The sequence below is a fragment of the Sceloporus undulatus genome, chromosome 5 (assembly GCF_019175285.1).
Source record: "Sceloporus undulatus isolate JIND9_A2432 ecotype Alabama chromosome 5, SceUnd_v1.1, whole genome shotgun sequence".
Classification (NCBI taxonomy): domain Eukaryota; kingdom Metazoa; phylum Chordata; class Lepidosauria; order Squamata; family Phrynosomatidae; genus Sceloporus; species Sceloporus undulatus.
In genome coordinates, this window is record NC_056526.1 from 119,059,870 (window position 1) to 119,083,553 (window position 23,684).

At 38.9% G+C, this 23,684-nt stretch overlaps 1 protein-coding gene and 1 non-coding gene across 4 annotated transcripts; both read right to left on the bottom strand.

Moving 5' to 3' along the window:
* Window positions 1–1,088: 1,088 nt before the first annotated feature.
* Window positions 1,089–21,889, bottom strand: YIPF7 (Yip1 domain family member 7). 3 transcript variants are annotated; one of them, XR_006104254.1, is made up of 7 exons: window positions 21,822–21,889; window positions 16,540–16,656; window positions 15,398–15,561; window positions 8,477–8,622; window positions 4,613–4,794; window positions 2,172–2,471; window positions 1,089–2,068 (listed from the first exon to the last, which is right to left on the bottom strand). XR_006104254.1 is itself a non-coding variant. In XM_042470324.1 (7 exons), the coding sequence occupies exons 3-7, from the start codon at window positions 16,653–16,655 to the stop codon at window positions 2,309–2,311; spliced, it is 771 nt and encodes a 256-aa protein (XP_042326258.1). In that variant the 5' UTR covers window position 16,656; window positions 18,746–18,904; window positions 21,822–21,883; the 3' UTR covers window positions 1,089–2,308. The 3 variants fall into 3 exon arrangements, 2 of the variants coding, with proteins under 2 accessions (XP_042326258.1, XP_042326257.1); XM_042470324.1 differs by adding an exon at window positions 18,746–18,904 and having other exon boundaries at window positions 1,089–2,471; window positions 21,822–21,883; XM_042470323.1 differs by having other exon boundaries at window positions 1,089–2,471.
* On the bottom strand, window positions 14,853–15,015 carry LOC121932331. The gene has a single exon (XR_006104319.1). It is a non-coding gene; the product is annotated as a U1 spliceosomal RNA (small nuclear RNA).
* Window positions 21,890–23,684: the final 1,795 nt, after the last annotated feature.

Here is a 23,684-nt window from a genome sequence, read left to right on the forward strand (position 1 = left end):
GCTACATGATACATAAACTGGCCCCTAGAATTATACAGCTGTGTATTTCCAAATAAATGCTGTCCAATTAACAAAGTATGTTTTAAAAACCCATCTAGTTTTATCCCTGGTTTTTTCCCCTCTCTAGGTGGATTTTTTCTTTTTAAGCAATCATTTCAGCAAAATGCATTTAAAAGCAAACATTTACAGCTTAATGCTTTTGCTGTGCAATTATTTACATTCCCTTCCTAGTTTTATTTCATGTTCATCCATTAAACAAATAAAATGTAAATCATATAATCTAATTTTCTTCATGGGGTTGAATGCATATAGGGACCGAGAGGGAGAGGAGAAAACATTAAGATGTGGAGAGAACAAATGAGCTGCAAAAATTATTCCATATCTTTTTTTTATTTTTGTTCATCAAGTACCTTGTCCATGTTCATTCTCCCTACAAATACTGCTTGCAGTGCACTCCAATCATGTAATATGTGTAAAAGTTGTGTATATATGAACGTAATGTAACTGTAGATGTGAATATTCCTACTCCCTTTACTGTTTGAAATGGTCAGTAGACTATTTCAATAAATTGATCTATCTTTCTGTTCCCTTTACTGCTGCAACACCTTCTGCTAATGGCACAACTCCATCTGTCCCTTGCTTTAAATGGTTTCTGAGCATTTGGAAAGCTCACAAACATTCTATAACATCCCAGCAGCTGAGCCAATGGCTAGGCAAGGATCACTTAAATCAAGTGGAATCACTTGCCACAGAGGTTTCAGGGAACAAAATCGCCCTCACTTTTCTAATAAACAATACAATACCTTATTTTGTGGGGGAAACAGGCACAATCATTATTATCCTCAGTAGGTGCCCTTAGGCTTTGTTGTTGTTGTATGCCTTCAAGTCATTTCCAATTTATGGCAACCCCAGGGTGAACCTATCATGGGGTTTTCTTGTCAAGATTTGTTCGGAGGTGTGCCAATGCCTTTACCTGAGGCTGAGAGAGCATGACTTGCCCAAGGTCACCCAGTGAGAAGGACGTAGCCAGGATTTTAGGAAGGGGGGGTCCAGATGAAGTACCACCATTATAATGAGGTTTGGGTGCGGTGGTGCAGCAGCGAGTGCAATTCGTTTTTCTAATGGAAGGGGGGGGGGTCCAGAGCCCACGAACCCCCCCTTGGCTACGTCCCTGCAATGAGCAAGCTGGGAAGCCTTTAGGCTCTAGAACTCCTTTTGTAGAGAGGCCCTGTCCTTGTTGTCCTCCTTTGGCAGGCAAAGACATTTTTATTGCAACCAACTGTTGAACTGAATTTTTTTAAAAGATCTTTTAATCATATGTACTGTTTTTAATTGCACTGTCTTTAAACTGCTTTTTAGCATTTTAAATTGGTTTTATGGATTTTTTAATTGTTTAATCCCATTTTTATCTTTCTATTTTGTACCTGTATTAATTTGTAATCTGCCTTGAATAGTCTCTATCTGAGGGAAAGGATGTGTATTAATAAAGATGATGATGATGATACTGATATCATTTCTGCTTTCTATACTTAATACTGTACCATTATATGAATGAAATAGTTAAATACAGAATTGACCATTGTTCTCTGATTTGCTTCTCATGTCATCTGAACAGGACCACTTTTTCTTCCCTAGTTTATTTCTCTTCCAACAATCCAGAAAAAGAATCTAGGCTCATTTTTGGTTTATTTTTCTTGAATGCTTGTTTAAATAAAATAAAAAGAAAAGCTTTATTTTTACCCCACCTCTCTGTGAGAAAGACCGTTGAGGCAGCTTACAATTTAAAAAGAATCTATACAATATCCAATATCGCAATTATTCCCTCCCTCCCTTGTAAACATTAATTAAAAACATTACAATTAAAGCAATCCATTAAAATAATCAGAGATGGGCAAAGTGTTTCACTTTGGGATGACAAGAAAAACAAACCAAAGTGAAAAGCTTAATGGTTTGTTTTGCTGCAGAACTTGCCAGGGTTCGCTTGCTTTTCTTACTTGTTGAGTCATCTAAATTGGACATGTGACTGATTGCCCATGTGCAGAGTACCTTCTGAGCTGGTTACAAACCTCTGGAGAAAAATGATGCTTCATTTACAATACAGAAAGCATTTAAAATTAAAATGCATTTCATAAAATTTCCAATAAATCTACAACACATTTATAATTACATACCAAACAAGTATGAATTCCAAGCCAAGTAATCACAAACTGTGGGAACATCTCTTGAAAGATCTGATGATTGCTTTGACTCTGCAGTTAAATATACTGTACAGGCTGGCAGGCTTCATAGAAAGGCTGAATGCTAATGCTCAGAAAACAGCCATAAGAGCAAAAAGGCCATACAGTAAAGCACAAGGGTAGGCTACCAGAAACTGCTGACCTTCCATTGCCAAAGCAGAAGTGAATATTTTGGAGGCCGAGAGGCTGCACCATCCAATAATGATCAGGGCTAGCAATGTTCCTAGAGTTCCCCTGCAAGAACATCATCAACAGCAAAAGTCACTGATTAATCCAAGTAGAACGAAAACATCTCAAGATTCTTACTAATCACAGATAGCTAAGGGCTAGCACCAAATATGCCACAAGATCAAGCCAAACAAAGAAAGGAGGACAGGAGCTGGAAGAACATTTTTCATTTGGGATGAAAAACAGCTTCGTAATTTGCAGCTTTAAAAGATTAAGAAGCAAGTAGTAAATTAGCAAGCTGCTATCTCATTTGTTAGAACTGTATGACAAACAACTTTAGCGTTCTCATTCCACAGTGAAGCAGAAGCCTACAGCAGATAAAAGCAAATTTATTCATGATGCAATATTTGCACGAGACAAACTAGAATTATGGCATGTCTTGCCTACCAAAAACATTGATGTTGGTTTTATTACAGTTTGACTGATGCGGCTTCATCCAAACCGTATTTGTACTTATAGTAAAGCCATGTGAGTCTGGGTTGGCCATGAATTCCCTCTTAGTATTTCCTGACTGTCAGGCCCCCAGCTACAAACTGGTGACTTGTGAGTTCAATGTCAGATGAATGATAAATGTGCTCTAGGTTTTAGGCTGAACTTTAAAGGGGCTATGCATGTTTTAAACTCATCTTTCAAATACGTTCCCAGACAGTCCCCACACCACACACACACACACAGAAGACTAAGCATACTTTTGTCAAAAAGCCATATTAGGTTATAAAATTTTAGTTTGAAGGACCATCTCACTCCCACCACTTCAAGAGATAGACACAGTAAGGATGCCAACTTGTCTTCTTGCTTTTCTTCTGCTCCTTCTCACATGCGAGCTAGGACCAAGGATGCAAAGCACTATTTATATTTTTTGTGGGGGTTTGGGGTTATTTGTCTGTGTTCTGGAAAAGTTTATTCCCGACTTTCTGCCAGCATCGGTGGCTGGCATCTGAACAACATCCACCCGGATATCCAATTCAGCATGGAAAAAGAAAAAGGAAGGAATATTGCCATTCTTGGATGTCCTGGTCATCCACAAACCAAACCAACTTTTGGGCCAGACAGTATATAGAAAACCTACACACACAGTTGGATGCCTACACAAGAACTCCAACCATCACCCAGGACAAAAAAGAAGCACAATAAAAAAATGGTAGACCAAGCAAAAAGGATCTGTGAACCCCACTTCCTGGAAGATGGATTAAAGCATCTAGACTGGGCTCTACTGGCTAATGGTTACTCCAGCTCTGACATCAGAAGGGCTACCAGACCCAGAAAAACCCATAGGTATGAAGGCAAACAATCACCCAAAGGGAAGGCATTTTTATCAAATATGGATGATACATCTCCAAGACTCCCTGGCCTCCACTGCTTTGCTTAGTTCTTGCAACTCATACTCATGACTTCCTTAATAGAGCCCATCCATCTAACATGCAGGCTTCCTCTCTTTCTACTTCCCTCCACCTTTCCTAGCATTGTTTTTTCCAATGAGCTGTGACTTCTCATGATGTGACCAAAGTACAGCAGCCTCAGTTTTGTAATTTTGGCTTCCAGGGAGATTTCTGGCTTGATCTGCTCTAGTACCTATTTGTTCATCTCTTTGGTTATCCACAGTATCATCAGCACTCTTCTCTTGCACCACATCTCAAATAAATTGATTTTCCTCCTATCCACTTTCTTGACTGTCCAGCTCTCATATCCATACATGGCAATAGGGAATACAACGGCTTGTATGATTCTAATTTTTGTGTTCGGTTGCATATTTTTGATTTTAGCACTTTTTCTAGTTCTTTCATAGCTGCCCTCCCCATTCTTAATCTTCTTCTTGATTTCTTGGCTGCAGTCCCCATTCTTATCAATGTTAAATTAAATAGAGCCTTCCTTTACAGTGACAGTCTATCTCTAAGCAATTATGTACTGGGGACAAGGATTTAACAAGGGACAACCATCATCAGCATGTGGTTATTTACCAAAATCTTCGTATCTGTGTGGGAAACAAAATATAGAAGTAAACAGATCTTCAGTTTTTGTATGTTCAGTTTTGTATGTTTAGCTCTCCAGTTTCAGTTTCCCTGTTATTTCTGCCCTTATCTGTCTGAACACATCTCACATTAATACCGCCTTTCTTATCAGTTAGCTTTCCAGGTGACGGTACTTACTGTAGAGAGAAAAAGACTGCATAGCTGGATAGGATCACCATGGGTAGCAGGCAATAACCTAGTACACTTGCTACACACCCATAGGAAACACTTGCTATGCTCATTAGGTTCAGCAAAGTATGGATTGCTATGCACCCAATGGCACTCATGCCATAAACGTAGCCGAAGTGAACTTTTCCTGCCTGTGGAGATAAACAAAGATATGACAATGTCACTGTATTCATGGTGGAAGAGCTGGCAAAGAAATTGAGTTTTTTCCCATTAGACAGAACCATAAAAGTAAAGGTATTCCCCGTTCACAAAGTTGTCAAGTCATGTCTGACCATAGGGGATGGTGCTTATCTCCATTACTAAGCCAAAGATCCAGCGTTGTCAGACTACTCTGTGATCATGACGCCAGTATGATTGTACAGAATGCAAATTATTGCCAAAAGAAGTGTGAACACAGTAGGAATTGATGGAAGTAAATGCACAGCTCATTTAATATAGTATGCTCAAATGTTATCTACACTATTAACATTATTTTTGAGTTTATACTGAATGTATAGAAATGTTGCTTCATACTCAGACGTCGTATTTAAAACTAAAAAGGAAAGACAGTTAATTAGAAAGATATAATAAACAGGTTGAGTCTCCTTTACCTGGAATTCCAAAATACTCAAACAACCAAACTATTTTCATGGGTTACTGAACCCTCTATTTTCTGATGGTTTAGTGTATACAGACGTTGTTTCATGCACAAAATGTTTAAAAATAAAAAAATTAAAATATTATATAAAATTATCTTTAAACTATGTGTATATGCAACATACATGAAATTTATGTTAAGACTTGGATCCCATCTACAAAATATCTCATTATGTGCATATACTGTATGCAAACACAGGTCCAAAATCCAAAAAAAATTCACATCTTGTCCCAAGCATTTTGAATAAGGGAAATTGAACTTGTACTTGACAAGATTGAAAGATAATGAAACAAAGAACTTCCCTTTGATTGATATCTGATATGTTTGTTTCTAAAACAAGCAAAAACAAAACACCCACCCAGCTACCCAACCACTGGCTAACATGGTATATGCATATAATAAACTATTTTTATGCAAGCATAGTGCCCATGCAGGATTCTGGTCATAAACTTTGGAACATGGCTGAGATCAACAGACTGCATCAAGTAGTTGTCAACTCGGGATAGAAAAATATCTGTATTTTTATAGGTTGCTCCACACATTAATGCTTCATGGCCAATTTACATTCTGAACCCTTTTAATTAACATTATTATTGCCACTTGTAAATATTTGACTTTACCAATTTGCTATTTATTTGTATGGGTTTTTAGTCTGCAGTTCTGTAGATGCTTGCCTAAAAATCCCTTTAAACTCACTGAGGCTTACTGCCAAGTAGGGGACAATTAGCGTTTATTTATTTATCTATTAGCTATAATTACAGGTTGAGTTTCCCTTATCCAAAATGTTTGAGACCAAAAGTATTTGGGATTTCAGGTTTTTTTCCTTCAGAATTTGGAATATTAGACTGGAAAGCCCTTGTGACCTCATCCAATAATGGAGAATATCACATTGCCAATTCCCACTGGGATAGACATGGGCTTTAACTGTAACAGATTGATCTTATTAGAAAGCCCCACAGCTGGTATCAAATTCAGGCTTCTCCCACAGCTTTTCAAGAATGGGATTTTCCCATTCTTGAAAAACTGTGGGAGAAGCCTAGATTTGATACAGGCTGCCTACTGGACAGCCACAGGGCTGTCTGATAAGATTCGTCTGTTATGGTTACAACCTGTGTCTATCCTGGCAGGAACTGGGAGTGCAATAATCTCCGCTGTGATTCTATGATACTATGATAATGAGATATCTTGGCTATGGGACCCATGTCTAAACATGAAAATCATTGATATAATAATGTTATAATTTTGTCCTTGAAATAAAATTAATATATACTGAACTATCAGAAAGCAAAAGTGTCACTATCTCAGCCACCCACATGGATAATTCTGGATATTGAAGTATTTTGGAATTCCAAATAAGCAAGTCTTAGCTTGTATATCTATTCTTTCCTCTGGTGATCTCAAGACAGCATATAAAGCTCTCCTCATAATCACTCTATTTTAACAACAAGGAAGATTTTTCAGACTGAGAAAGCATGACTTGTCCAAAGTTATCCTTGAGCTCAGTAAAGTCTGGAATTTAGATCTCCCAACACTCCTCCACCCACTAGACCACACTGGCTTATACTGACAATGGCTAGGATTGTGGAGTTAATAATGTTTCAAGTCCATTGTAACAGGCCCCAGAACAAGCCTGCCATGAAATGATGAGGCTAGAGGTTATGTCTGAAATAAAATGAATGGGCAACTGCCTTTATCAACACTCATATTTTCAGCACTCCCAAAATTGCTGCTGACATATTGCTGGTGCATAATGTCATTAGTGTAACAAATTACTATCAACTACTTCTACAGTCATTAAAGGTTTTCAATAGGTTTAGCATTTTCAATTTGGGCAGGGAGGTTTGATCCTCAATATTTTCTACAGATGTCGTACATAAACACAATGCCATCAGTAATCATCTAATATTTTAACTTGTTTGTTCCAGGGTATTTGATTAATTGACATGGCCACACTTAGCAGCTTTATCTCCGATTAATAAATTGCTGTTGGGGAAGAAGGAGGTAAGACAGAGGCTAAATGAAAACTCTTTTTGAAATACTGCCTGGTAGAGCTGAAAGGTCTGGTGCAATAAAGAAGGGATTGGGCATAGTTAGGGGGGAAAGAATGAAGTAATAATAATAATAATAATAATAATAATAATGCATTTATAGCCCTCCTCTTCCCGAAGGATCGAAGCAGGTAACAACCATAAAATATCACAATACAGTACAATAATTAACATAATCCCTAACCCCCAATTAAAAACTACAAACATTATAAAATACAATCAAATTACTAAAATAAATCTAAAATTAACCCTCATTAAAATGAGGCATTGTGGGATGAATAAGCAACCACAGGTATGGGACAATGGGATGAAACCTTTTAAACATGGATTTTATCACATGCCTCCATGCCCAGGCTGGAGGCATCCTGTACCTGGTCGTGGCACCCGTATCTAATCTGGACTTCTCCGGCACATTTTGAAAGAACAGGAATCTCTTGTTCTTTGCAAAGAATGAGAGAAGTCCAGATCGGGTACATGATGCCTCCAGCCTGGACACAGATGTGTGATAAAATCCATGCTTAAGAAGTTTAAGCCCACACCTGGGTTGGGAGGGAAGGACAGAAAATGGCAGTGTGATAGACGATTTTCATACCTGGCTGCATCTAACACTCAAACCACTATACCACACTGGCACATGACTGGGGGCTCCAGAGCATTTTTGTAGACACCCTGCTTTATCACACCAGTGGGCAAATGGGATTTAAACGAGAGTTAAACTAGAGAAAACCAGGAAACGTTTTCTCTAGTTTAACTCTTGTTTATATCCTCTTTGCTCACTAGTGTGATAAAGCAGATTGTTACAAGGAAAATCTCCATTAATTCTATTCTCAACTCTGATCCACAATCTGTTGCATCTAGTTTCATTTAAATCTGAATAATTCCCCTCTGAAAGCTAGCTGTTACTGATAAGAACATTGGTGTTAGGATTCAAAGATCATTTCAGCTATAAAAGACATGGACAAAGAAGAAAAGAATTCCCTCATAAAGCTTACAAAGACATTTTGCAGTCAGACTCATCATTGTTCATATGAACTTCAGAAAAGATGCCTATGTTATTTCCAGCCCAACAATCACTGGCTGACAAATATAATAATTATTAGAACACCTACAATTTCTACTGATCCTTACCAGTAGCAGTGTTCCTCCTAGGGCCAAGCAGAAAACCATAGGTCCTGTTAAATCCGTCTCATTCATAATGCTGCCATCTGCTGGCTTCATTGGGTTTAGGACAGTTAATGTTTTTTGCCAAATGTGATCAAAGTTGATCCCTAACTCTGCAACAGAAAACAGTTTCAAAATGGTTTATTATCCTAAGAGAAAACTTTGGCATAACACTTCATCTGCTATCTTCAGTCCCCATGTAATAAAGCAGCCAGTTGGCTGTAGACAACTTATTCAAATGACAGACACATTTCAGCTGAGGCTTAATTTGCCCTCCAAATTGGGAATTATTGATTTAGCAGTTATGAAATAGAAGATTTATTTATTTTATTTGTCTGTTAAAATATTGGCTTATTACCTCTTAATGCACCAGGGCCCAAGGTGATGCATAACAGATAGAAAGAGTTAAAATATTATTTAAAACAAATCAAAGCATTTTTAAAGCCAGTTTGAGACAGATGCACAATTAAAATTGTTCCAAAAACCAACCTTTGTTTGAAGGAGTGAAGGTCATACAAAACAACACAGTTTGGGATACTCGCTGTATAAACACTGTAGGGATGGCTAATAAAGTAAGGACTGGACATGGTTTCTGCACTTTTAATGGTTGTGTAGAAGAAGGAATTTCAGCAGGTGTTGCTTATTACCTGGCGGGTGACAAGCAATACCCGCTGAAATTAATTCTTCTACACAACTATTAAAGGTGCAGGAATATTCCTCAGTTTCCTGTCTGGCAACTCTAATTCAACTGGACTTCATTTGGGAGGGAGTTCCACAAACAAGGAGCCATTACTAAGAAAGTCCTGGCTTGTGTATTTGCCTCTTTAGCAGGGTAGTGAGGGTAGAATGTGCAACAAGGCTTCTGCTGTGGATCTCAGATTCTGGGATCATTTGAGAAGAAACAGTCTTTAAGATCTCCTAGTCCCTTTAATTGTTGTGTAGAATGGAAATTTCAGCAGGTGCTTCTTATCACACAAACAGTACTTGTTGAAATCCCTACCTTTAGACAAGCATTAAAGGGATAACAGCACTATCCCTTATTCCAACTGAAAACCCTGAACATTAGTAATATGTGTTCCCTAACACACACCCCAAATGAAAGTCTGAGTGCCAGATTCTGAACTCTTTTTAAAGGTAGACCCATGCTGATTCTGTTGTAGTAGTCTAATTAGGATATAGTTAAGGTAGAAACCAGACCCACTTTTCCTAGGAAGGAGCACAGCTGGCACACAATCAAAGCTAGCCAGAGACACTCCTAGCCACAGCAGCCATATGGCTTTCCAGAAGCATGCAGGATTGAAGACTACTCCCAAGTTGCAAGCCTGGCCTTTCCCAGCAGGGACGTAGCTAGGATTTTAGGATGGGGGGGGAGGGATCCAGACTAAGTGCCACCATTATAATGGGGCTTGGGTGCGGTGGCGCAGCAGCACACACCATTCATTTTTCTAATGGAAGGGGGGGGGGCCTGCTCAGGTCCTGAAAACTCACAAGATCAGGACTTCCAAAGTCAGAACTCCCTTCAGCACCACATTAAAATGAGTTGGTTTTTTTTGTCCCTGTAAGCTTACTTCACTGTCCCACTTTCACAATCATACATAGAGACTGGAAATATTATATACTGAATATACTGAAGTCACCCAGAGGGTTGGGATGTTAAATATATATATTTTCAGACTAAAAGAAGAAAGTTAATAAACTATTAATTGTATTGATCTGATCCATATTGATGTTATTACTGTGTTATGACAAGATGGTATATTGTAAATTCTGTTCTACTGCTTTCTATAAGCGTCATCTGCTCAATGGGCTAAGTAAATGAAACTCCTCCTCCTCCATATTTTTAAAACAAACTTTGAATAATTAGGGAAATATGTTTAAAACACTGATGATATCAAAGCTGCATGCTTTGTTTCTTTTTTAACCTAGTACTAAAATGTGGATGACATAACACTTATTCTGCTGAAGATGTTGATCAACATGCTTTTTATGTGCACATCTGCTAATGGAACAGAAGTTGTCTTTATCTGATGAAGGCTTTAGCATCCCACTGCATAATATCCAGCTTTGTCTTTATAAGCCGATCTCTAATACTGAAATACAATAAAATGGCTGTGCAGAAAAAGACCTCCTGGCTTCACACTCAGTGTATGTAGATCCAGTGGGCCTTCAAATTGCCAGTGATCCCATGAATTTCATAGGGTTTTCTTAGGCAAGTATTACCCATAGATAGCTTGCCAATTCCTTACTGGTTCAGCATCAATCTGGACTTAACAGTGCATTCCGGACGGGCCCTATGGGGCGTCGTCATTACTCGCAAGGGGCAGCGCTTCCTGACGCACCTTGTCCCTCGCGTGTAACGAGTACTTCAAAATGGCGTGCCGCATACAGATGGGCGCCACCATTTTGACGTCGCAAACGCGCAGCATCCGGATATTGCCCACCGGAAGTGGTGCCGCGAGTGCACGCCTCATACCTTGTGCCGCCTCTTCCGGGGTGCAGGAAGAAGCACCATTTTGGTGCTTCTTTCTTGCTGCGCCTGGGAACCGCGCGGTTTGGCTGCTGAGGTTCCCAGATGCAGCAACTGGCAGCGGTGCGAGACCACCAGTTTTGGGTGGTCTATAATGCACCAACAAGTTTTAACTAAGTCACATTTCTGTGTAGGTGGGCAGCTCTGCCTCATCCAAGAAAACTCTCTTATATTTAAAGAGGTTTGACTTTGAAAATGTGTTTTCTGATGGCAACTTGCCAAAGATGATGGCAACCTGACTTTCTGTTGGTGGTAGGTTAAATTCTTTTAATCTTCTGCTTTGTTGGAAGTGAGATCACTAAACTGAGAGCAACTCTCTCCAACACTCTGCCTCAACAACCTTATTGACTGAGCATGGTAAATCCAATCTCAGGGTCAGAGATGAAAAAGTTAGTTGGACAGGGATAATATATTTAGTTAATTGTTAATAGATTTTAAACTCTTAATTTAATTGCATTTGTCTTAGAAGGGGAAAAAAGTTAAATTGCCATTTTTTGTGTGTGTGACTTCAGGTCATTTCCTAAGTAACTCTAAAGTGAAATTATCACAGATTGCAGATTGCTTAGGGCAGAAATGTTATCATCAGTGCTCATTTGATTGAGGTCAGGTAGAAAGATCAGACTTCAATGTGAAGATGTGTAGATAATGTAACGAAACTAAATTAAAATACAGTGTGCCCGCCTATACGCGGCTTTCAGCATATGTTGAAAGCCGTGTGGGAGCATGTGGGGTGCAAGGGGCGGCGTGTCCCTTTTGGACGAATGGGGCATGCGCTCGTGGTGTGCGTGTGCCGCCATGCCATTGCATGCACGAGCCCCATTCACTTGAATGGGACTTGAGCATGCGTGGAATTTGGCTTATGTGGGGGGGGGGGGGGGACAGATCTCCTGTGCAAGCGAAGGGGGGACTGTAGTACAATCTTCCTCATGTTTACTTAGGGGTGAAACAAAGGAGCAAAATAAAGTGGTTTCAGCCACTTTGAAGGTGGGGTGCTTAGACAGTGCACACCTCAAAAGCGACTGGATACCGGACCAAATCCATGCTCCAGGGCTAAAAATTGGACCAAAAAGAAGTCGGGATAGTCCAGCTCAAAGCAGAAAATGTACACCTTTGCGCCTGCATATAAAAGCCTCGATGTGAATGCAGCAAAGCAAAGAAATGAAAATGTGACAACTCAAATGGATGTAATTATAATATTCACAACCCAGAGAGTCTAACAGGGGCATGGGGTGAAAGGGGCATGTATACAGGGCCTATATGATTATGCTTTGCTAATGTATCACTCACACACTGTTACACCAATGCCCTGTACTAGCAGAGCATCACACATACAATTGTGTGGCCAATCAAAGGAGCAGCCATGCAATGTAATGGCATCCAGGTGGACATGGGAGGAGTTTGGAGGCAGTGGTGTCATTAGGTGGTAAGTCATAGTAACACCCTCTCTGTTGACCTCCTCCCATCCCACATCAGACAGAATCTTTAGTCATGTTTTTTTCTGCTAATTAATCATAATTCCCATATATCACTGAATGTCATGGGAATAGTTGTGACATAAACAATTAGCAAAATTAAAAATTTACCTTTAAATTGCAATAACATATGTATGGCCTCAGTGTACAGTGCGCCCGCATTATACGTGGATGCGCTTTACGTGTTCTTGAACATACGTGCTCAAGCCGCAGGGAGCGTGCGGGGCGCAAGGGGCGGCGCGTCCCATTCAAATGAATGGGTGCGCGCGTCTGTGGCGCCCCACGTGCCACCACACCACCACGCACGATCCCCATTGTTTCTAATGGGGCTTGAGCATAAGCGGAATTCGCCATATGTGGGGAGGGGGGTCCGGAACAGATCCCCCACGTAAGGCAAGGGCCGACTGTATTTACATATACATAGTTTCATGTGGTCGAAGTGAAAAATTTGGTAAAGGTGTTGTTTTTAAAGATTTTTTTTTTAAAAAAATTAAAAATTCTTACTTTTTTAAAAATTAAATTTTAAAAAAACACTGACACTCTACTTTCTTCTTCTGCTGAGACTCACCCCACTAACACCATCTCTTCAGTGTTTTAATAGGACACAGGCAAATGCCACTGCCCATTTCTGCCCAAAAGCAGATGCTTGAGAAGCAATGGTGTCACTCCCTGCTTAGAGTGTCACTTGGTGTGGTCCACACACCCTACAGCCCCCTAGTGACACTGCTGCTTGGAGGTCACAGGTGGTGTGTTTGTGCGATGGTGCGCATGCATGGTGGGGACGCAACAAAAAAATTACCCAGTGGTGCAGGTTGATGCCACATTGTGCAGTTGGCCCATGCTTCAGCCCACCTTGGGAGCGGGCAGTGGCAGTTTGACATGCGTTTGGAAAAAAGCAGCATTGAGTTGGTTTTTCCTGCCCATCTGTTCTGCCCCTTAGAAATTAGTCCCACTGAATTCAATGATCCTGCTAAGTGGGTATACGATTGCCCTCTGTCTCAACTAGAGATTTCACATGTTGGTTTGTAAGCTTCCTTTAAAAAATAAATAATACAACTATGTTATAGAAATGTAGATCCAAGGTGGTTCATAGGACCTACTTGTGTTTTTGTTCACCTCAAAATAAAACAAATTAATTTTTTAAAAAGGAAATTTATTACAAGATATGTAAGCAAGATTATAACAAGAGTTTATTAATTATAGGTACCTTAACATTATATTTGATTATACAGTATGAATATGTAGGACAAGGCAATGCTATGAAGTCTGAATACAAAATTTATTGTGATGCTGTCATCTAGAGGTAGTAAAGTATATGATGTATCTACCATAAAAATGAGTTATTGCCTTTATTTTCCATGCAAATTGTGTTGCTGCCCTTTCAGATATAAACATGTGTCTGTATTACAAATGCAACACAACAAATTAACTAGTTTCCCACCCTTCTTTTTGATTTGACAATCTAGGATTGACTATTCCTTCTTTTTAAAAAATGATTTATCTAGAATTTTGTCTGTGCAGTCATCAACCTATTTAAAACTCTGGCATAAGGGATTTTAAATTGGCGTTGAGCTGAATATAAGCTCAACTGGCCTTTAGTTTGCCTTATATTTGTTCATTTATGAGAAAGCAAGTTTTAATATTAATGCATAAAAATATTTTGTAATTGGTAATCATCTGCCACTAAGTTTTTACAGAAAGGAATCTGCCTCACTGACTTATATCGATGGACCAAAACCCTGATGTAAAAACCCATAGAATGGGACCTATGAAGAACACTGCAATTGTGGAAGAACATTGTGAGATCTTGCATAGAAAAATGACATCTTCTCACAAAGGGGCACATTCTATGTAGATTGTTTGGCGTCTCAAGGTAAAGAGTGAAAAAGAAGAGAATCCTGTCTGGATAAGATGCATTTTATGAGGTGCTAGATGAATTAAAAACCCCATTGTGGCCAAGCTCTTATAGTGCCAAACTGCTTGCGGAGTGGACTATTCCATGAGCACTTGGTTAGTTTTGCCACTCATGCAGAATGAATGGCACAAACGGAATGCTGCTGTTGTGATGGCAGTAATGAATGGCCAGAAACAAATGGAGGGGAAGGGAAACAACTCCACCAGAGACCATCTCTATGTGTAGAGTACTCTGTTTTTTCAGGACCTGGCTCTTAGAGGTGAATTCGCAAGCTATGCTTCCCATATTTTATTTATTTACTTAATTTCATTTCTATACTGCCTTTCTCCCCGAAGGGATCCAAGGTGGCTCACAGATTTAAAAAGCATTACAATAAAATTTTAAACAGTTAAAATCATCTTAAAATATATAAAAAATTACATTAAAAATATAATGGAAGTTAAAAGGCAATACACATGCACCACAAATTATGCAGTTGAGTTTCCCGCGTTTGGGGAAATCACAGGAGTCAGCACATCTGGATTGCAATGGATGAGCCTAACTCTGGAAAAACCACGTTCATGATCATGATATCTCCCTTGCCAGTAAGTATAGTGCCTAGGCTCTAAGTGTTTTGGCTCTAAGGACTCCAGAAACCCAGGCATTGAAAAAAATAGGTGACTATAGAAAAAGTAGCCTTTGGCAGGAGGTACACACCAAGCAATCTGTTGTGATGATGCTGGTAGGGTGTACCCCTCCAATGGAACATAATAGGAATATGCCCGTTATAACTGAAGGTTATCTATAGGATGAGGTGGGGTGATAAATAGCTAAATTGATAATGTAGAACTCTATGAAAACTGTTCATTCCTCCCCCTTCAAAAAATAAAAAGGACTTCTTTACTAAGTTTTGATACATACAAATAGACATAAAAATACAGATTTTCCTGCTGACAGAACATGCAAAAATTCAATTGAATGTTTTTATTCCATACCTTCTAGCAAAGGAGGTTCTTCATCAAAGTTATCAGAATAAGCAATATTAGATGAAAACTCAGGAGCATATGCTGGTTGAAAGATCTGCCCTGAGTACTGTTGAGATGAAAGCATTTCTGGGGCAGCCAAGGCATCAGATTGTGGCAAGGCACCTGTCCAACCTCTACAATCAAGAATACATTAAAACAGAACAAAAAGTACTGCCCTGGAATTAAATTATACATTCTTGGAAATTGCAGTGTATATGTGAGGTTTTATTAGATTTTACATATGCAATTATGTCAGTCTCTGCAAGTTTTGTTCAGTCTTTCCAAAATTAAGGTTATCAATATTCCTGCACCAGGACTAAAATTTTAGTTACTTCTTTTTCTTTTTTGAAAAATTCATACAAAATCTAACATATAGTCATTCTGCAACATTGGACACACTTGTGTAAAGAGTTATAAACAGTCTCCCTATTTTTCAACCATTCATCAATTAATTCTTCTTTCTTTTGTTTTATTTTTTAAGAGAAAAAAATCTCTGGGACAAAAATTGTCCCAACAGATCTGTCACTTTTTAGCAATAGCAATAGCAATTGCATACATTTCAATACTACTTTATAATGCTGAGCACTCCCTAAGTGGCTTACAATGTGTTATCTAATTTCCCCCAACAAGCCAGGTACTCAACCTAAAAAAGAATGGAAGGCTGAGCCCTGCAGGAATGAACTCATATTTTGGGTGTAGTACCAGCATTTAACCACTGAACCACCAGGGCTCCTTTTTACCGCTGGGGTACATTTTTTGTCCCAGCCAATGTAATGTACTTGGACAAAAATGTACGATGCTGTTTTTCAGTGACCCATGATCTTGTGCAGCAGATGTGATGATGAAGTTTATCACACTAGGGAGATCCCCCTGGAAAACGGGATTTAAACTAGATTTGAATTTTTTAAAAAAAAACCCAATGCAGGAAGTTTATCACTGAATATAATGTGAAGTTAAACCAAACACAAAGCAAAGAAAACCAGCAGCTTTTTACTTTCGGACTTCCCCAAAGTAAGAAGTTGCCGCTTTTCTCTGTCTTTCCTGTTATATCAGCATGAAAGAAACACATGGATGGAACTAAATCAAAACATTCTTCCATTTTGAACACTTACTTTTTGCTTCCATAGACTTGTCCTGTGTCTCCAGATTCAGGATAACCTTGTTGTTGGTTATCTGTGGTGTAGTTTGACTGGTAAAAATCTATATCGAATTGCTCAAAGTTTGACATTCTGAGAAGAAGAGAAGCAGATTACTTAACAGCTATGAAATGTTAACATTTTCAATATTTGTCTTTTGAAGTTAGAAATCTAGTTTGACATCTATAACAGCAATTTTCTTCACAATTAAAATAGTTAATTTATTCTGCTTCATTGAGAATCTAACTGATGTTGGTGCCACGCTTCTGAATACCTCCTTGTCCACTTCCCTCTTTTTAAAGACTGGGCAGGTGGCAATTTTTGTGACTTTAAATATAGAGTCGTCCTACCCAATGAATATGAACAAAGAACTATCAATATTGGCTAGACACATTTCTTCATTTCTTCCCTGTATTCAGAAGTGACTCTTATTTCTCCCAAGTATCTGTTCTTTAATTAGTTGGCACCTACTTCCATCCATGGTATTATAGGTATATCTCAGTTAATAAAATAGATGTGTTCCTGGGTGTTACTTCTTTAACAGGAAATTTGGTACCATAGGCAGAAATAACACTGAAAGAATAATGATGGTTTCCTACACCACAAAAAAAGAAAGGAAAAAGAAAAAAAACAGCAATTCAACCTATTTCTGCAACTTTTTTTATTCAGAACTCACAATATCTCCATGTAAAGTGAAACAACTGGGCCAGGTAAGCCCTTCATAAGTAAATAAAAACATTTTGAGTTTTCTACAGATAGTTTTTTTGTGGGGTTTTCGGGCTATGTGGCCTGAATACTTTTCCCAAAATTCATCCAGGGATGATTTTTCACCAACCTCTGCTTTTCATGTGATTTGCATTTTTGATGGTCAAACATATATATCTATGCATTCCTAAAATATGCTGGGGGTGGTTGGTGAGTCACGATTATCTCCTTTTCTCTTGCTGTTTACACATGCTTAGGAAGAGATTTTGAAGGCAGCTGCTGTATACCTTGCCTGTTACAGGCCAGCACACAGAGCTGCAGTCGAATTGGCTAGAACCTGATTAAATTGCTTCCTACAGATACATTGCTACATCAAAAGTATGTGTTTCTTCAGTCTTCCTTGGGTTTGTGTGAGTGAGTGGCTGCAGTACAGGTATTTAACCACTGTGCCACCAGGGCTTCATTTTCTTGCTAGATCCAAATTCTAGCTAGACAGAGGACAAGAAAGAAAATGCGTATTGGGCAGGCATAACAAAACTTTGTAAAAAGGAGTTGAGCCAGTGTGGTGCAATGGTTTGAGCATTAGACTATGGCTCTGGAGATCAGGATTTGATTTCCCACTTGATCATGGAAACCCAGTTGATTGACTTGGGCAAGTCACAGTTTCAGAAAATCCCATGATAGGGTTACCATGAATCAGAAATGACTTGGAAGGTACACAACAACAACAACAAGAACCCTCCCTCCAATCCATCTGCCTTGGTCCAGGCCTCAGAGGGAGTGAAGAACCACTGGACCTCATCCCCTTTCCCTCCATCATTCCCTTCTCCTTTTGTTTCATGTCTTTTAGATTGTAAGCCTGAGGGCAGGGAATTGTCTGATTAAAAATAATAATAATTGTAAGCCGCCCTGAGAGCCATTAGGACTGAAGGGCGGGATATAAATACCTAAATAAATAAATAAATAAACAAGCTCTTTTGTCAGAGATTTCTTAACTAGGTATGCCTATTCTTGGTTAGCCCTTCTATTAGTCATTTTCCACTTCCTGCCAGTGGACTCTTTAATTCCTTATTTGTTCTTTGTAACCTGGGCTGTTACTTGTCCATTTAATTTTTCTGTACTTTTAATACTCTTTTTTTACTCTTTAGCAAAAATATATAAAAAAGCAAAAAAAAAAAAAAAACACCAAACCCTAAACAAACATGGAAGTTTCAGACTGCGATGGAATTCAGTCTCTTATTGATGTGGGGAAATGCAAACATTGTAACACATATTGCCAAGTCAAAATTGATCTCATTGTGCCATTTGAACCGACCATTTGAGAGTAATACAAAAAATGTGCAAATTAGTTCCACAGATACACATTGAGCCTGCAATTTCTTTACCTGTTTACTTAGGAATAACTCTCAGTGAACTCTAAAATTTTACTTCTGAGTAAACATGCATACACTTGGATAGTAGACATAGAAATGATAACCTGAGTCAGAGGTGTAGCTATGGATGGGTGGGAGAAAATAAGGGCACTACCCCGAGAAAGGGTTCTGGCATCCCAGTGAACTTTTCCTTTGGTCCTCAGATTTTTAGCACTGCAGAAATTTAAAACTTCAGTTGAGCTTTTAGATGCACAGTTAGATAGCTAAAGAAAAGAGATAGCAAAGTTACCGACAGAATGACAACACAGCAAATGTAAGAGTTCTAACTGTGAATTATTTTCAGTGTTTCACTCTCTCCAGTGCTATAAATTTGGGAACTGAAGGAAGATTTCATGGGGGAGGCAAAATTCTTATTTGCCAAGTCAAAGCTCTCATTTTGTGCTCCTTATATCTTACTCCCTGGGTTGTATGGCTGTAGGCAGCACATGTTTTTCAAAGACTCAAAAATGGAGCACACATGTCTAAAAATAAGATAATTAAAAATATAAGATATCTTAATATACATATAATCCAATTAATACAAACTGACATTTGTAGCCTCAGTGTATGTTTTGCCCAAATTTAGCCTGTAAGTACATATCAGATGACTTGTCTATAGTGACATGTCCTTGAACAAACAGAAATTGTTTTTGCAGTCTCTTGGTGCAGCTGCAGAAAGGCTTTTCTTATACACACATATGTGATGGTAGCTCTGACTTCTGTGTCTGGACCAGGTGACCAGATGTCCTAACTGCAAAGGAGGACAAGATATCACAAAATGTAGGACATTCAAGAAAAATGTATGACATTACAATATAAAAGTAAAAATACTCGTATAAATTTAAATTCATGTTTCTTAGTCATGCTCAAAATGGAGGACATTTTGAAATTCCCCTTGGACAAAGGTTGAAATGTAGGACATGTCCTCAAAAAGGAGGATGTCTGGTCTGGTCACCCTGTTCTAGACAAAAACTCATAGGAGATCTTCCCATGGGGTTGGGTTGGGGTAGGGACAGGATCACTCCCCTGCCCTTATCCCGTCCTTAACCTATCCATAACCACAATGGCACAAAAGGCTTTCAAATCGTAGCGCTGATCCAGCCATTAACCTGCCATTAAAGCGGCATTGCATTAACACGAACTTCCATTAATGCAAAATGCTGGCCAATGTTGCATTAATGACAGGTTAATTGTGGGATAATGATGGGATCTGTGCAACTTCATCTGAAAGCCTGTTGTGTGATCGCCACCATCCATGTTTCCCAAATGGGATGAGCGCAAATCCCATCTGAAAGTCCTTCCTGCAATTACATAGGAAGGATGGGAACATGACGGGAACATGACAGGACAGGGACAAGATGTCCTTCGTCTGATAATCTCCATACTATTGTAGGCCTAGTCATTACGAGTGTTGCCAGTTAAACATTGATAAAAAAAGAGGAAATACACCACCCCAAAAAGTCAGAAAAGGAAACAAATTTCCCAATAAATAAATAAATAAATAAGATGATGATTAATATGTATAGATGTCAACTTAGAATTCAATATTGTAATTAAAATGCCTAAATAAAGACACCAGATCCTGTCTTTCCTTGCAAGCATAACAAGGTCAGATTGATAGAGAGGGTACTGCCAACAAATATATTTCAGAGGAAAGAACTAGTAAAACCAACTCTGACTATTCCTTGCTGAGGAAACCCCTATGAAGTTCAGGGGATAAGCATAAATTGACAGCCGTTTTGAAGGCACATAAACATACATTGTAATTTAGCTTTACCCAAACTGTTTCCTCCCAAATCTTTGGGATTACAACTCCCACCAAAAATCTAAGCAAGCCTGCCCAAACTTGTAATACTGTGTATTTAGATTCTGAGTCCTTTGGGAATATTGGCAGGTACTGATGAATTTCTGAAAGCCACTGTGAAACCACTGGACAGAATGAAGAATTAATAAATAATTAGTGTGCTAACTGAAATGCCCTGAAGAACATGAAACATCTTGCTGAATAAACAAAGTATACACAGTGCAGTATTCCTGTGGCTATGGTACCAGCTGACGTGCATCTGCTATTATTTGATCCATCTTTTCATTTTATTTATATGCTGTTTTTCTCTCACTAATGGGACACAAGCCATCTTGTCATAAAATAGTACAAATACTTGGGGGAGCAAGAGCATTTTAGGACAGAATTTAAAAGAACAGCAAAAGAACAAGGCTGCACATCCTTAGTTAAAAACCTCTTCTACAAGGCAAGTGGGGTCAAGTGAGGTCAGTTGCCCAGGCCTGTTTGTTGTTCTTTATGTTGTGTGCCTTTAAGTTGTTTTGGACATATGGAGCTCCTATCATGGGGCTTTCTTGGCAAGATTTCTTCAGACGAGGTTTACCATTGCCTTCCCCTGAGGCTGAGAGCATGTGACTTTGCCCAGGATCATCCAGTGGGTTTAATGGCTGAGCTGGGAATTGAACCCTGGTCACCAAAGTTGTAGGCCAACCACTATGCTATAGGAAGATTAATGGAGAGGGAGCAGATTGTAGACCCCTCTATGGTTCAAGACTATCTAAAGGCTATAAAATGCTGGTCTAAAATTTAAACGCATCACAAAAAAGGGAGGCTACATAAACAAATAAGCAAGAAAGCCTTTTAGACATGATCATTAGTTCACATGAAGTTATAATAATAATAATATCCCACAATATTTCTATAGTCAGATTAATTTGCTTCAGTCAAATACTTTCATTCATCAAAAATATTTAAGACAACAATTATGCCATATAGCAACTCTGCTTACTAGCAAACAGTTCATAGATGTTCCAAAATGTAGAAGAATTATCTGATTTAGTTTTAATAAGTCTAGTAAATTAAGAGATTTTTATTAGAAATGTGACATTCTCTATGTATTATACATACATAAAATTATGGACTAAAGTATAATAATTCTTAAATTGTCTCAGGTTAATATTTTGAAAAAAATAATTTCTAGTACAATGATAGCACTTTTAAAATGCCACTGATATTTCACAGGAGTAATACCCCTCCCCAAAACAAACTGTTAGTATCATTTATGATGTACAAAATGTGTGTTTGCTAACAGCCAGGAATTACAGAACTACAGCTTTAAAGATTAAATGTAAGGCCCATACCTCTTATACGTTTAACTGGAAATGTCCTAGCGTAGATTCGATTTACATACAGAGAAATCAGCCAAGTATTCTAGTGTGTCAAGCAGGGTGATCTTGAGCTATTTATAAAGTCCTAAATTTGGCCTTCGAACAGATGCATGACAGAGTGAAAGTCCTTTGGAGTCATGGGTAGCATTTCCAGCATGATTTGTTTGGTAACAATGATAATAAATGAAAGGGAAAGTGATCATACATTTCTCTGTGCCTTAAAACAATAGCCATTTGGGAATGTTTGAATCTCAAAGTCTCTTTTTTAGGATAACCACATGCAAGAAAACACTAGGCTTTCAAACTGCATAAAAGTGATTTTTGAACAAATTTTTTTGGGTGTAACTTGTTCTGCAGAGGTGGGGACAAAAACCCACTGCCCTTGATGAAATTCCCTCTACGATTGCTCAAGTAGCTGTTCTCCTAGGAATTTATCACATGGGAGACAGTTGGAAGTATAAACAGTGATTAACCTGTGATAATCCTGCAATTGTGCTAATGGTTTTCACACAACGTCGAGATGAAACGTGATTAAAGTGCCATTATCCAGTGAATAACCAGGCAAGAAACAACAGCAAAATCATTCATGGGATTTAATTAATGTTTTACGTAATGTCAATTGCGCGATTTTCACAGGTTAATCACTGTTTAAACTCCACATCCCCCCCCCCCCCGTGTGATAAACTCCCTATACATACTGAAGTCCTTTTCAGTTTAATGGACTGTACAAGACTGCTCTGAATCTCTGCAAATGTGAGTTTCCCAGTAAAAAATCTCACAGGACAATGTAGAGGCTAGGAGTTTGGGAAGTTCATGGTGGAGAAATCAAAACTTCTTAGACCTCAAGCAGTCTCATAGACAGGTGAAAGGGGGGGAGGACTATTCAGTCTCAAGAGATTGCTGGACTGCAATTACATTTCACTGATGTAAATGAGAACACAGATTTGTAATTTTGCAATTACAAAGTAATGCAGTGGTGTTATTGACCAGGGTGTCACCTGGTGCAGAGTGGTGGGGCTTCTAGAGGGCAAAGCCAAAAGGGCATGTCCCCTCCCCTTGCTGCTGAGTGCCAGCTTACTCATAAGTAAACCGGCAACTGGCAAGGGAGGGCAGAGTAGAATGGCACCCAGCAAATGGGGGGGGGGGGTGCCCAAAGCTCTCCCTCTCCCTGCTAGGCTCTGGTTTACAAATGATTAAAATGGTGCCTGGTGGGGAGGAAGGGTGCCCAAAGCAGCTCCCTTCCTGGCCAGTTGCTGGTTTACTCATAGTTAAAATGGTGCCTGCAGGGAGGTGAGATTACAGCATTTAAAGTGGTGTCAAACTGCATTATTTCTACAGTGTAGATGCACCCCTAGTGTTTTAGGATTCTATAGCCCAATCTGATCCATGATGCATTGGGAGAAGTTATTGTTGATGTTAAAAGGTTTTACTCTCAATTAATTGTGTTTAGCCCTGCCACTTGGAACTCAGCATTCCTCCTCTAATATCCTATAGATCAACAGTGAGCTCACTTTTGACAAGTGGACTGTTACATAATCCAGAATGGTACAGTCTATGCACAGGAAAGGGTTTAGCAGCACATTTGGGGAAATCCCAGCACGTATTGCATGGATACAGTTGCAAGGACTAGGAGAAGAAGAGCTGTTTAAGCAGCTTTCAGCTCAGGAGAAAGATAGAATTCCAGTGTTATGAATAAACTAATTGCTTTTAAAATAGAAAAAGAAAATGTAAGGGCTCTTGGTATCTCCTGGGATTATTTTTCAGGATCCCCGTGGATACCAAAATACGTGAAGGCTCATCCTATTAAATACAGTGGCATAGTAAAATGGTGTCCCT